This window comes from Accipiter gentilis, chromosome 17 (assembly GCF_929443795.1).
Source record: "Accipiter gentilis chromosome 17, bAccGen1.1, whole genome shotgun sequence".
NCBI classification, from domain to species: Eukaryota; Metazoa; Chordata; class Aves; order Accipitriformes; family Accipitridae; genus Astur; species Astur gentilis.
The window spans coordinates 18,552,405-18,566,947 of NC_064896.1; the positions used below are offsets into that span (position 1 = coordinate 18,552,405).

The 14,543-nt window shown below is 40.2% G+C and overlaps 1 protein-coding gene across 3 annotated transcripts in view; it reads left to right on the forward strand.

The window, feature by feature from the left end:
• Positions 1-551: 551 nt before the first annotated feature.
• CTR9 (CTR9 homolog, Paf1/RNA polymerase II complex component) overlaps positions 552-14,543 on the forward strand; it is a 28,755-nt gene continuing 14,763 nt past the window's right edge. For all 3 annotated transcript variants that reach the window (XR_007508467.1, XR_007508466.1, XM_049819939.1), the window contains exons 1-15: positions 552-696; positions 2,820-2,918; positions 3,512-3,751; positions 4,208-4,325; positions 4,985-5,074; positions 6,395-6,543; positions 9,084-9,191; positions 9,659-9,766; positions 9,887-10,123; positions 11,947-12,036; positions 12,139-12,267; positions 12,370-12,553; positions 13,585-13,673; positions 13,933-14,118; positions 14,295-14,382. Coding sequence is in view for 1 of the 3 variants with exons in the window: in XM_049819939.1 (XP_049675896.1) it covers positions 652-696; positions 2,820-2,918; positions 3,512-3,751; positions 4,208-4,325; positions 4,985-5,074; positions 6,395-6,543; positions 9,084-9,191; positions 9,659-9,766; positions 9,887-10,123; positions 11,947-12,036; positions 12,139-12,267; positions 12,370-12,553; positions 13,585-13,673; positions 13,933-14,118; positions 14,295-14,382 (1,960 nt within the window). In the remaining 2 variants the exon portion in view is untranslated. The remainder of the gene's footprint in view (positions 697-2,819; positions 2,919-3,511; positions 3,752-4,207; positions 4,326-4,984; positions 5,075-6,394; positions 6,544-9,083; positions 9,192-9,658; positions 9,767-9,886; positions 10,124-11,946; positions 12,037-12,138; positions 12,268-12,369; positions 12,554-13,584; positions 13,674-13,932; positions 14,119-14,294; positions 14,383-14,543) is intronic.

Genomic DNA, 14,543 nt, shown 5'->3' on the forward strand with positions numbered 1-14,543 from the left:
GAGTCATCTCTTGGTATGCTATATATATCTCCATGGGTAAGATGTGACATATATATGTACGAGTTATAGGGGCTAATACCTGCCTGCAAGTCCCCGGCAAGCCCTCACTCTGTCCTGAGGAGACCGCTCGCGTTTTAAAAGGCCACCACACGGAAGACCGCCGCGAGCAGCCGCACGGGAGGTCACACAGCGCAACGCGTAGCGCTCCCGCCTGGGCAGGGGACAGGGCTCCCGCCGGGGCAGGGGACAGAGGACAGGGCTCCCGCCTGGGCAGGGGACAGGGCTCCCGCCTGGGCAGGGGACAGGGGACAGGGCTCCCGCTGCCGGCCCGCCGGGGCCTCGCCGCTCCCTGAGGGGCGCCCGCGAGGCCGCCGTTGCCGCAGCAACAGGGCCGCGCGCGCCCGGCCTCGAAGCCCTCCCGCCTCCTCGCGCGCGGGGGCGGGGCGGTCCTCCAAAGCTCGTGCGTCGCTAGGATTGGCTCGTTGCGCCTCGGGGGCGGAGCCGGGCCGCCTCTCCACCCTCGGCCCGAGCACGTCCGGGTCAGTCGGTGTTAGTGAGGGGAAGTGCGCGCGGGGCGGCCGTTTGCGTGCTCGCGGCTCGGCGGACGGCGGCGGCGTCGTCGTCGGCATCGCCGGCATCGCCATCGCCATCATGTCGCGGGGGTCTATTGAGATCCCTCTCCGGGACACCGATGAGGCGAGTCGGGGGCTGGGAGGCGGCGGCGGCGCGGCCTGGTCCCGGGGCGGGGGAAGGAAGGGGTGCGCTGTTCGATGCGTGCCGGGGCGCGGGCGTTTGTCGGTTCCTCTGGTAATTTTGTCCCGGGCTCCAGGGGCAGTGTCGCTCCCTTCCCTGCGCGGAGTGAGTTGCTGGGGTCAGAGGTGTATCGCTTCGCGGAAAGAAACCCAGAGCTGCCTTCGCCGGTGCCCCTGGGTGAACGGCGTCAGCCCTCTGCTAGCCGTAACCTGCCTGCCCTTGCCTAGTGGCTTGCTGGTGCGGGAGAGCCGCTGGGAGCAGTCAGGCAGTCTGTCCGGGGGGCAGCCTCTTCTCCCACTGTGTATGCTTCGAGCACATGCAAGCCTCAGGAGCGGAGACCCTGCTGGGAACAGGATCCGATCTTTAGTTCGTGCTTGTGGACGGTGGCTTTGTCCAGCTAAACTCTCTCCTTGGTTCCTTAGACGCTGCTTTTTCTGGCTGCGCTGATTTGTAAACGGCACGCGTGTTCCTAAATCAGCGTGCAGACACAGGCTGGGCAGTGGGGTCCGCTCTGTGAGGGTGTTTCAGTGTGGGTTTAGAAATTTATTTACCTTCTCCTTATTTAAGGGAGACTGTCAGAAGGCAAGGTTAAAAAGACTTAAGAGAAGTATTTGGAAACTTACAGGGTATTGTAAAGTTTGAAGTTAAATCATTCTATAGCCGATATTAAATGAATACCGTAGCTAAATAAGGCATTGAAACATACTGCTTGTAGGTTGAAAAATGTTTTTTTTGTGAACATAAATCCATACTCTAGCAAATTTCCATACGACCACCATGGAGTTTTGAAGTCTCACGAATGTACTTAGTTCTCTGTAGGTTACATGTTGGAGGGCTTTTTTTACTGTGACAGAAGTTTCTGTCTGAGGTGTCAGCGTGAATAGTTGATCTTGGTGCTGCTGTTCAAGTTCTGGCTAGGACTGCTTGAATCCCAAAGTTCTGAATTAATCGCTAAAAAGTGCTATAAAATACTTTTTTTTTACTGCTCTTTTTTTACTTCTGTATTTATTTGCTGTGTTGGTAGTATCTATTTCTCATTAACTGCTATTTTGGTTTGTAGATGAGGGTTGCCCAAATTCAAAAACATCATTATCCATCGAACAGAATGTACTGTGCAAGACAAACTCAAAGTAAAATTAACAATAGTAGCAGAAATATTTTTGCTGGTACTCTCAAGTTTTGCATAGTCAAAACTATAAGCCCTTATAAACTGGATTGCTCGAATCCAGTCTTCAGAGAAAGAGTCCCTGCATTGGTAATCAGGGTACAAGCCTGGGTACATCAAATGCACCTCTTCCTTGCTGTAAAATTAAATTGTAATGTAGATGACTAATATTAAAGGCAGCATGACTGAGTAGCAAGTGAACTAACAGGTAGTTAAATTGTGTTCCCAAACATCCCACCTTGGGACTATCTGTTCCTTTTTACTCATTTTCCACATCAGAAGAGTAGATCAACATGGGAAAATAGTAATTGCAAAATAATACTTGTGTGTTGAAAAGTTGTTGATGTCTTTTGCTCATGATAACTATGGTTGTTAATATTCAGAAATTTACTCTGTTCTTTATGATGTTTGCTACTTCAATAATCTCTTAATTTTCTTGGGCATAAAGATGACTTTACAAAATTTCAGGGCTCTGAGATAAGTCTTAGGTATTGATTCTCTGACACCTGGTTACGTGGAAAATTTTGACTGTGTCCTAGATCTTTGTATTACCTGTAGGAGAAGTTTTAGAAATTCTACAGTGTGCAGTCAAGTTGGTTATTAGCCGAACTGTAAAAATTCTAAGCCTGAAGTCTATAGTGAAAGAAGTTGAGTTAGCATCTCTGCTTATTGTCCCCAAATAATATCCAAAACATAGGGCTGTCTTTCCTCTGATATTTGATAGAGACCATCACTTTTGTCTTGTACAGAATACAGTACATCATCACTTCTTTCTTTGTCTATAACCGTGTTTTAACACAATTATTTACATTTTGTGCTCTGAAATGTCCAGCTTCCTTTGAGCTCAGTGATAACATTGTTAATGCTTTCTGAAAAGAAAATCTGTGTTGTTTGGTTCTAGGTTATTGAGCTTGACTTCGATCAGTTACCTGAGGGTGATGAAGTTATAAGTATACTGAAACAGGAACACACTCAACTGCACATATGGATTGCCTTAGCGGTTAGTAGATATACACATTGTGTATGTGAATATTACATTCAGATAATCAAATGACGATTTCCACTTCCTTACTTTTATGACCAGGGATAACTGGATTCTGAACAGGAACTTAATGGGGTTGTTCAGTCACTGATTGTAGGCCAGATATTTCTGATTGGACATATGCATATTAAGATTTTAATTTAATCTTTTTTCATGAAACCATGCTGCTTGAGGCCTGCTTTCTAAATTGTTTTGGGTTTGTTTGGGGTTTTTTTTTCTCCTCAATTCTTAGTTTTCCTTGTTTGTGCCTTTGATTATGCTCTTCATATAAAAGTAGGGGGCAGTATCTGTACTGTGGAAAGCATGGTGTGTGCAAAAAGTCGAAGAAGTTCAGGGGAAAAACAGTTGATTCTTCACTTATAAATAGTTGTAAGACTTGTTTTAATGTAAAAATACTAAGTTGGGATGACAACAGAAAAATATTTGGTGCTATCGGAATAGCTTTTTCTGATTTATTCCTACATCCTGGAAAAAGAATGTGTGTGACACCTACAGCATCAACTTGATATGTTATGTACTTGCTGGGGTAGTTAAAACTGTATATTTTATAGCTGGAATACTACAAACAAGGAAAAACAGAAGATTTTGTGAAGCTGTTGGAAGCTGCACGCATAGATGGTAACTTGGACTATAGAGACCATGAAAAAGATCAGATGACATGTCTGGATACTCTGGCAGCATACTATGTACAGCAGGCTCGAAAGGAGAAGAACAAAGACAACAAGAAGGAGCTCATTACGCAAGCTACTTTGTTGTATACTATGGCTGACAAAATTATCATGTATGATCAGGTAAAACCAAAATCTGTTTAAAAATCCATATTTGTAAATTATTCAGAGATTGTAAAGAAAACAAGTATTGATTCACAAAAGGGAAGATAGAAACTGCTCAGGCTTCAAAGTCTGTTAGTGTAGTACATGTAAGCAAAACTTGTAAGTATCTGAAATGTGTGCAGTGCCACCAGGAATAATTATCTCTAGCTTGGACATCAGATATAAGTCAATTTTTGAGGCTTGGGAAGGAAGGATTGGTTGTTACTCTCTTGCTTGATAATATGTGAACTTTAGAAGTGGATGATAAAGACCCTTTTTGTTTTATTTTTCTTCCTGATGTAAGAGAAATAAATTCATTGTAGAAAGCATTATAGCATAGCTGTTAATCTTTGTGTAGTTTAATCTTCATATTTTACAAAGATAAATCTATTGGGGCTTTTTTGTTTGTTTTTTTTTTTTTATTTCCTTATCTAGAATCACTTGTTGGGAAGAGCCTGCTTTTGTCTGCTTGAAGGTGATAAGATGGACCAAGCTGATGCACAATTCCACTTTGTGCTCAACCAGTCTCCAAATAATATTCCTGCCCTTCTTGGTATGAGTTTATGGGTATTTGCGTAAAAACCTGCTCTCTCCAGTTGAGTTTTGGAATGAATTATGTGCTTAAGAAGAGGTTGCATATGTGAGTAGAGAGAAAGAATGTGATAAAGAAGTGTGCACTTTTGACCAGAAACATGTGACAGATATTACTTTAAACTTGGGAAGTATATGTAGGTGGAAGAGCTAGGAAAAAGTATAATGCTAGCTAGCATCTTCTGAGACCTGTGGGCATACATCTAGTCCAACTACTTATCCCTGATGATGCCAATGAAGCTGTATACTTTGTCAAAGGTGAAGATACCAGTAGTGAGGGGTCAGCGGGCTGTAACTATTACAACTAATACTGAACAAGTATTTTAACTTGTTCGCTAATTAATCTAGTCTTAGTAAGCGTCTCTCCTCTGGACCAGGAAAGGATTAAGTTTCTGCAGAAAACCATGAAAATGTAAATTTAATGTGTTCCCATGTTTGACTTTTTTTCACTTGACATCATCAAAGATAATAAAAGTTGTAGTTGTCTGAATTTTCAGTTAGTTTTTAACTGTAACTTTTGAAAATCGTCACAGCACAAGTTTACCAAATAATACTTATGAGCTGATTTGTAACTGCTTTGTTTATGTTTCTGATTTATTTGTAACTGGTATGTTCTAACAGGTAAAGCATGCATTTCTTTCAACAAGAAAGATTATAGAGGAGCCCTTGCCTACTACAAGAAAGCATTGCGTACCAATCCAGGTTGCCCGGGTAAGACAGAAAGTATTTGCTAGTGGAAGTATTTGCTGTGCTTGCAAACTAATTCAAGTCTTCCTAATTCAAATACCTATGGGCCTTTTTGTGATCTATATCTGTCAAAAAAACCCGGCCCTCATTATAGAGGAGTTCAGCAGTTTGATGACTTGAAGTGTTCCTTAACTGAAGAAAATTGTGCTTAAGAAAATACTTTTCATTTTTTTTCTGATTATTACCTTTTAAAGAGCTATTAGAAAATGAGAAGGTGCATGTAAGAGAAGTTAAAATCATATGGGGAGGGGTGGAACTGTTCAAGACTGTTGCAGAACATATCTGTGAGCTCTTGGAATCAGGGTTAAGAAAATGATGCACTAACATGAATAATGAAACAAGACATGAAAAGTAAGATTCTACCCATAGTGCATGATGTGAGTTTTCCTGGTGTTGTATGATTTTAATTAATGCAAAAATCTGCTAAAGCTATTGGTACCAGCTGTAAATGTGCATGTAATTTAGAGGTATTTGTTCAGGGTGTTTGCATTAGGATCATAAATACTCTAAAGTCTCTTGAGAGATGTAGTATACATGGCCATAACCTATCTGAAAAATAATTTATTACAAAGTTGATGTGTATTCTGTAGTCTGGTTTAGCATAAGACTCATTGCTGCAAAAGTGGATTTAGAAATGCAAGCCTTACTTTTAAACAAACATCTTTCATTCACTCCCCTTTTTCACACAGACACAGATTTGAAATTGCTGTATATAAATGTCTCTGTATTCTTAGTTCACAGGCAGTCTGAAAGGGCAATATGATGCGAATTCTCTCTATTAGGTCATCTGTACATGATCATGGAAGTTAGAGGATGATAAGCAGCATTTTGGTGGCAGTGAATCAGTTGATCATTTGAGGAGAAATGTCTAGCTAACTTGTTTATTCATCTATGTTTTCTGAAGGCCTACTAGTCTCAGGTGAACTTACCCTGCCTAAGAAATTTCCAGCCCTTTCATCTGGCAATTTTTTTACTGCCTTTCTCTATCATTTTTTAAATACATTTCCATAAAAGCAATTTTTTATTTGTTTCATATCGGTGTCTTTTGGAGATATAGACCAATGTTCTGGGGTATATGAAGAAATGAAGTCTTACTAATCTGTTAAAGTTAGTTTTCCTGCCAAGTGTGGGAGGCTGCCTTTAAAAACAGCAAATTGTTAGATTGCTTCACAGGTTTTAAAGAAGTATTAAAAATTCTGCTTTCACTTTAGTTGGTGTCCAGAATGTAACAAAGTCATGAAGTTGAAATTTTGTGATTCTGAATGGTGTCATCTTGTTCTCCAGCTGAGGTTCGACTGGGTATGGGCCACTGCTTCGTGAAACTGAACAAGTTGGAAAAAGCTCGCTTAGCATTCAGCAGGGCTCTGGAATTAAATTCTAAATGCGTAGGGGCTTTGGTTGGACTGGCTGTTCTGGAACTCAATAATAAAGAGGTGAGTCTGACTTAACAAGAATCCATACTCAGTTTACTTTCTTCTTATCTGAAAAAGCAGACTTTTTATCCTTTGAAAGGTAGTCCAGTTTTTAAAAGGAGTAATAACTTTTGTGGTTAAATTGTTTTAAGTCTGTGTCACTATTGAATGATGTTATAGATGTGTACTTGTGATGGGAGCAACACATTCTGAGTAACTTCCTTCTGTTGCTAAAAATCAACACTGTTGCTTATAGAGGTGTTAAGTACAGAAAACCAGTGCTAGCTATTTTAATTAAAATAATACAAATCCATGGTGAGATGTGTGAATGCATGCCCAATCACTTAAAAAAAACCCCATAGTGCTGGTTTCAAAATCTTACTTTAATGAACAGTAGTTATAATATGTATAATAGCCAGCCTTACTCAGTCATTTGTGACTCTGTGAAGGTTAACTAAATCATTTTGTACTCAGGATGCTCTGAAAGCCCTCGGATACTTGGGAAACCTCACTTGCAATGGCAGCTCTATTCCAGAGCATCAGGAATTTTTTTTTGAAAGAGCATCATGCTAACAGGAAGGTCAAGGTAAAAGATGTAGTCCCAGGAGCTTAGTCCTGGACTTTAAGGAGCATAAGCTTTCAAACAAGTGTAAAAGTTGTATTCAGGCTACCTTAGCATGCATGCCAAGTGGTAAACCAAAGAATAGGCAAGAACAAATTTTAACTAGGCTGATGAAACTATGATAAAGTGGTGATCCTACCTCACTATATGTTGTATCACTTGGAAAATATGTATGCTCATATAGCTTATTTGAGATCATAAGATCTGAGATGGTTAATCCATGCGAAGGAAGTTATCAGTGGAAGATGGGACCTTTAAGTGTTTAAAAAAAATTGTTACATAATTGTATGTTGCTGAAATTCAGTGTTACGCTATCTGTAGAACACATAGCTCCCTAGAAAGGTCTTTTGTTAGCACACAATGTCTGAAAATTACTTAGTTTACTACATCATGGGAAAAAGAATAACTGTTAGGACTTCCATGAAGAATTCTGAAAAATGTGAGCATGAGAGTTTTCTTTCCTAAAACTACAGAGACAACCAAAAATGTTCTAAAGTAAAATTTTATTAAATAGTTCCATGGGTGAGAAACTAATGAAACCTGGTATCTTTCTTTTTTTTTCTGAAGGTGTTTTGACTAAAGTCAAGGGATGAGTCCACTCATCTTAAGCTTCAAAAAGCTGTGATAAAAAGCTGACGCATTCAAATATGTTATTTGTTCTTTGTAAGAAATGTATCATCTGTGCTTCAAACTGTTTTCAGAACTTGCACTGCAAAGTTAGTATAACATCAAAGAGTTGACATGGGGGAGGGAGGGCACTTTCTGTGTGGAAAAGATTCTCTCAGAGCTGCAAACTACTGATTGACATCTTTTCTGTGCTTAGATATTTCTAACGTTTCTCTCTCCTAGAAGATGTAATGATGTCAAATCAGGGTTGAGAGTACGCTGTGTTCTTATTGAGGTCTGTCTTATCTCTAGTTTTCTTTAACGAAAGTGCTTAGAAGCTCTGAGACCTCTAGCCATCTATTGGCTATGGTTGAAATTGGATATGAGACTCAAATTATTGGAGAACCCAGACATATACATAGTGTGCTTATAAAAAAAACCTCTTTGCCATTGAAAATTAAACCAACAAGGATTCAATATCTTCTAATCAAGGTATATTGTTATGCTAGGTTTGGAAAGATAATGCCTCTTCAAACTGAAATTAATGTTTTTTAGCTGCCTATTGGACTTCATCTTATGTCTCAACTTATAAAACCTAATCTGTTCAATAAGATAGCTTTCTGCTGCTAATTATTACAAAGTAAAGCACAGATCTTACATGATTACTAGATACCATTTTTGGTGTTTCTGTTCAGAAGTAAATACAGATTTAAGTTGATGTGCCTGTGATACATGGATGTCCCAAATAAATAGCAATTATTTTATCAGTTATGGATTTGAACTTGTAGGTAAGTCAAATTTGTACCCATGGAAAACTTTAAATAAACTGTAAAGAAAAGAGTAACTTGATATAATGATATCCCTATGTAAACACAGCAAACTTTTACCATTTCTTTAATTAGAACTAAAGTTCTGTTAGCTCTTAATTCAACATTGGAAGTTCCTGTTTAGAATTTGAACAGCAGAATATTTTCATTTTGCTGTTGGATGAATTGTGTAAAATGTTGAAACCTAAACCAAACAGGAACTGGGGACATTGAACAGTAGAAGGAAGGCTATCGGGGTGTGAGTGTGAAATGTCAGAGGACACCAAGACTAAGTTGTTTTCTTTTTTTCCTAGAAAGTCCTAATCTGCTTTTTTCCATCCCTGTTTGGTGGCTTCAGTTCCCATTTTCCATCTGTATGCTGCAGGGAGATAAGCTAGTAGCTGAATTTACTCTTTTCTGTGAGCCCAGCAAGTTCCTGCAGCACCCTAGACTGAAGAATAGTTTTGAAGATGTTAATAAGATATAGCTATTGAGATGCTGCTGATACCTGTCAATGTTTCATTTAGGCTGATTCTATCAAGAATGGTGTTCAACTCCTCTCTAGGGCTTACACAATTGATCCCAGTAATCCAATGGTGTTGAATCACTTGGCTAATCACTTCTTCTTCAAGAAGGTAAGAGGTCTGTGGAACTTTACAGTTAAATACTTGATAACCTCTGAACAGCAAGGATTCCAGTGTTAGATTCAATCTCATTTCATCAGGCTAAGTGGTGCCTAATATGGAACTGTTAATCTACATGGACAAATGTAAAGTTTTTGACTTAAATTTTGTATAAACCTTTCTAAAGAAAGCCAAGAAAAGGTACACTGATTTCTTAAGTCAATGTCACCTTTGTGTCCTGAAAGTTGTTGTTTTGCTGTTGTTTTTTTTGCACCACCACCACCCCCCTCACACACACACACACACACACTAGAGAAAAGAACAGTAACCACTAAAACTATATCTGTTGTTATTAATTTAGTGGGTGCTGTGGCTAAAGCTTTCCTCTATTTTCCAGCTGTCCTTGTTTAAATAATAAATCACTTGACCATAAATAATGTGAAGGCTTTCAAATTTCCTTTAACTTCTTGTTTTTTCAGGACTATGGTAAAGTACAACACTTGGCTCTTCATGCTTTCCATAATACAGAAGTTGAAGCAATGCAGGCAGAGAGTTGTTATCAGCTGGCTAGGTCTTTTCATGTACAGGTGAGGCAGCTTTTTAAAGCCCTCTTTGAGATTACACTTAAAAAATCTGTGTTATAAATGTTCATACAAAGCTTATATATGTAAACACTACCTGTTCTTTATTTACTACTTTTTAATTAGGAAGATTATGATCAAGCTTTCCAGTATTATTACCAGGCCACTCAGTTTGCCTCATCTTCTTTTGTACTTCCATTTTTTGGATTGGGTCAAATGTACATTTATCGAGGGGACAAAGAGAATGCATCACAGTGCTTTGAAAAAGTTTTGAAAGCCTACCCTAATAATTATGAGACTATGAAAATCCTTGGATCTCTTTATGCGGCTTCAGAAGACCAAGAGAAACGGGATATTGCAAAGGTGAGTTTTGCTGCTGCCAGCATCATACTTTTACATACAAGAGTAGAACTTGAAAATCAGACTTGAAATCAGACTGTATCTTAAGCTGCGTAAAACTCAGGGTTACCTGGCTGTAGGTATAGAATATTTAATATTGGCTGTCGTGAGGGATGCTCCTAACTGTGGAGAGTCATAGTGTGATGGGTTGATGCTAGCCCACCAAAGCTGCTCTGTCACTCCCCCTCCTCAGCTGGATTGGGGAGAGAAAATAAAACAAAAGGTTCATGGATTGAGGTAAGGACAGGGAGAGATCGCTCAACCAATTACTGTCACAGGCAAAATAGACCTGACTTAGGGAAAATTAACTTAATTTATTGCCAATAAACCAGAGTAGGGTAATGAGAAATAAAACCACATCTTAAAACACCTTCCCCCCACCCCTCCCTTCTTCTCAGGCTCAACTTCACTCCCGAAATCTCTACCTCCTCCCCTCCAGTGTGGTGTAGGGGGATGGGGAATGGGGGTTACAATCAGTTCATCACATGTCATCTCTGCAGCTTCATCCTCTTCAGGGGCAGGACTCCTCACACTCTTCCCTTGCTCTAGTGTGTGATCCCTCCCATGGGAGACAGTCCTCCACAATCTTCTACAATGTGGGTCCTTCCCACAGCCTGCAGTTCTTGACGAACTGCTACAGCGTTGGTCCCCCGTGGGGTCACAAGTCCTGCCTGGAGCACAGTGCTCTAGCATGGGTCCCCCATGGGGTCACGAGTCCTGCCAGAAAACCTGCTCTGTGGGCTCCTCTCTCCACGGATCCACAGGTCCTGCCCGGAGCCTGCTCCAGCGCGGGCTTCCCACGGGGTCACAGCCTCTTTTGGGCATCCCCCTGCTCCAGCATGGGGTCCTCCATGGGCTGCGGGTGGATATTTGCTCCACCGTGGACCTCCATGGGCTGCAAGGGGACAGCCTGCCTCACCTTGGTCTTCCCCATGGGCTGCAGGGGAATCTCTGCTCTGGCACCTGGAGCACCTCCTCCCCCTCCTTCTTCACTGAACTTGGTGTCTGCAGGATTGTTTCTTGTACATGTTCTCATTCCTCTCTCCATTTCTGTGCCACTGCAACTTTTTTTTTTCCCTTCTTAAATATGTTATCACAAAGGCGCTGCCACTGTCCCTGATTGGCTCAGTGTTGGCCAGTGGCGGGTCCATCTTGGAGCCAGCTGGCATTGACTCTGTTGGACATAGTGAAGGCTTCTAGCAGCTTCTCCCAGAAGCCACTGCTGTAACCCTCCTGCTACCAAAACTTTGCCACACAAACCCAATACATATAGCTTCTGGACAGAACTGAGACTCCTACTGGGTTCTGACTAAAGCAAGTCCAGGAATTTAGAGGACCCCTAGCCTCACATTTGTATTTGGTACTATGAAAAGGACATTAAAAGTCTCTGAAGATGATAAGTTAGCTAGTGATTTCCAGAAGACACTTGTCTCAGCCTATCTGGAAGGAACCCTTAAATGAAAGGGGTTTTAAATCTAATGTTGGGTAAGTAAATGCAAAAACTGTTAGACATCACTTTTCTAGCTTCTCATGTTGGTATAATAGTTTCTGCTTCTCTAGGACTTTAAGCAGGTGTTAGGTTCTACAGAAAAATACAATTATGAAGGAAGGCAACTAATGCCATTTTATGGTGACCAAATTGTGCAGATGTTTAGGATGTTTTCGTTTGCAGTACAGTATAGCTTTCTAGTGTTAAGGTTAATACCTTCACTCTTTGATTTTATATATATGTTTTTTAAACAGTGTGTGTCCACAAAGAGGCATAATTATTTAATGCTCTTTTTCAGGGGCATCTGAAGAAAGTCACAGAACAATATCCTGATGATGTAGAGGCATGGATTGAGCTAGCCCAAATTCTAGAACAGACTGATATACAGGTATTATTAATATACACTTGGTGAATTACGTGTGTACTTTTCATAAGAGCATAAGAGCTCATTCTCTTACTTCTTTTATCCACTTTCCCTTTCTTTATAAAGGGTGCACTGTCAGCCTATGGTACAGCCACGCGCATTCTGCAAGAGAAAGTACAGGCTGATGTCCCACCAGAGATTTTGAATAACGTGGGTGCCCTGCACTTCAGGCTGGGAAACCTAGGAGAAGCAAAGGTATGTAATTACTCAGTTTGAATTGAGTTTCTTGATCACCCAGAAGTTTTCCTTTAAGAATATTCTGGAGTGCTTTATTCCTTTTTTCTTTTTATACTTTAGAAATATTTTTTGGCATCACTGGATCGTGCAAAAGCAGAAGCTGAACATGATGAGCATTATTACAATGCTATCTCTGTAACAACGTCCTATAACCTTGCCAGACTATATGAGGCGATGTGTGAATTTCATGAAGCGGAAAAGCTCTATAAAAACATTTTAAGAGAACATCCTAATTACGTTGATTGTAAGAAACATTTGGTATTTTAGTTCCACAGTCCTCCTTATAATACCAAAAATCTTCCCGTTTACAGTGTTTTCTGGTCTCCTTATATCTCTCTTCACTTCTTTTCATAGTAGTTTTGGGGCCTGCTTACCTAGCTGCTATTTTCCCTACTTTTTTTTTTTTAAGGCCTGCATCATCCTTATAGTCCAATCTCCAGCTTTAAGCTTTCTATATTATTGGTAAAACATACTGTACTAAAAAATCTAGCAAAATTAGCTTATGTAGATTTGCATGCCTTTGCTCCCTTGCTCTCCACTCCCACCAAAGCCGAAGCACCTCAGCACTTGCGTGCAATCAAAGCCATCCACTTCATATGCCCGGGCTCTGCAACTCTATGTGGGTGGAAATAGACACCCTTTGGGAGAATCACTTTATCTTGGGTCTTGGCCTTCCTCCAGGGAAGAAGGGCTGTTGAGGGTGTTAGCACAGCTTCTATGGCACATCCTGTTTTTTCTCCTCACTCTGCTCTTCCCCTTGCCCCTAAGTAGCTGACCTGTGATATTTGCTGCAAAGGCGAGGTGGTAGCCCTTGCTCAGCAAACTGCAGCACACAGCATGACCCAGCCTAATCTATAGCCTTTTCCCTGCTTGTTTTCCATTGTCACCTGCTGATACTTTCCCCAAAGCTTGCAGAGATGGGAGAGCTGTTTAAAGTGGAGGGAGAACTATGTAACTGATGTATCCTTCTTTCTTTGAGATTTCTCAATTGTCTTTAACTTATGAAACCAATTAAAAACATTTACATTACTTTAACTGTTAGAAATCTGCAATTCTGTATCACCATTGTGAACAGACGTTCCTCTTCACATGGCGTGTCTCACTGTGAATAGAATATGAAAGGTGTCTTAATGTTTGCTGTCCTTAGCAGATCAAGAAAAAGATTGCTTTTGAAATTCATGCATGGCCAATATTTTCTTTGTTTGAGATTACTTTAACCTGTTTCCTGATTTATTTATTTTTTTATTTTATTGTATTTTCTATTTTTATTCTTAGGCTACTTGCGCTTGGGAGCTATGGCTAGGGATAAAGGAAATTTTTATGAGGCTTCTGATTGGTTTAAAGAAGCACTTCAGATAAATCAGGTTTGTAACCCAAGTTAAAACACTTGAAATACTACCTTAACTTAAAATTTTATTTTCCTTTTGTTGCGTTTTTATTTTTTTTTGTTCAGATAAACTAGGTGAAGAAGAGAGAACTACTGTAATCTGCTCTCTGTGTGTGTTGTTTGTTGGGTTTTTTTAATATGGAATTCTATTTAAGAAAAACAGCATTTTATACTTGAAAAAGTAACCTTGCAAGGGAAAATGATGCTTTTGCAACTTACAGTGAATTTGTATTTAGGACCATCCAGATGCTTGGTCTCTGATTGGTAATCTTCATTTGGCTAAACAAGAGTGGGGTCCAGGACAGAAGAAATTTGAAAGAATATTGAAACAGCCCTCCACACAAAATGATACTTATTCCATGCTGGCTCTTGGCAATGTCTGGCTGCAGACTCTACATCAACCCACAAGAGACAGAGAAAAGGTAATGGGCATCTGTCTGCCCTGTGTGCGTTTTATTTATTTAATTGTATGCTCTTAGTTACTCAAAGCCTTTTCTTGATGCCTATTTGGCATCTTGTAGTCCATAAAACTTATGGGTAGATCTTTTAATACCCCATTATAGAAATGAGTGATCAGTTGGGATACTTCCTTCTGCAGGAGAAACGTCATCAAGACCGTGCATTAGCGATCTACAAGCAAGTACTCAGAAATGATCCAAAGAATTTGTATGCTGCTAATGGCATAGGTGAATATTAGACTCTAATTTTCCTTGAGAGGTGATAATATTCTTATGTTTCATGCTTTAATATAGAATTGTTTTTGCAGGGCCTGAACGCTATGTAGTAGAGCACAGGAAAGAATAGCTTTCATATGGCAGCTTTGTCACTTAGTTTTTAATGGGGAACT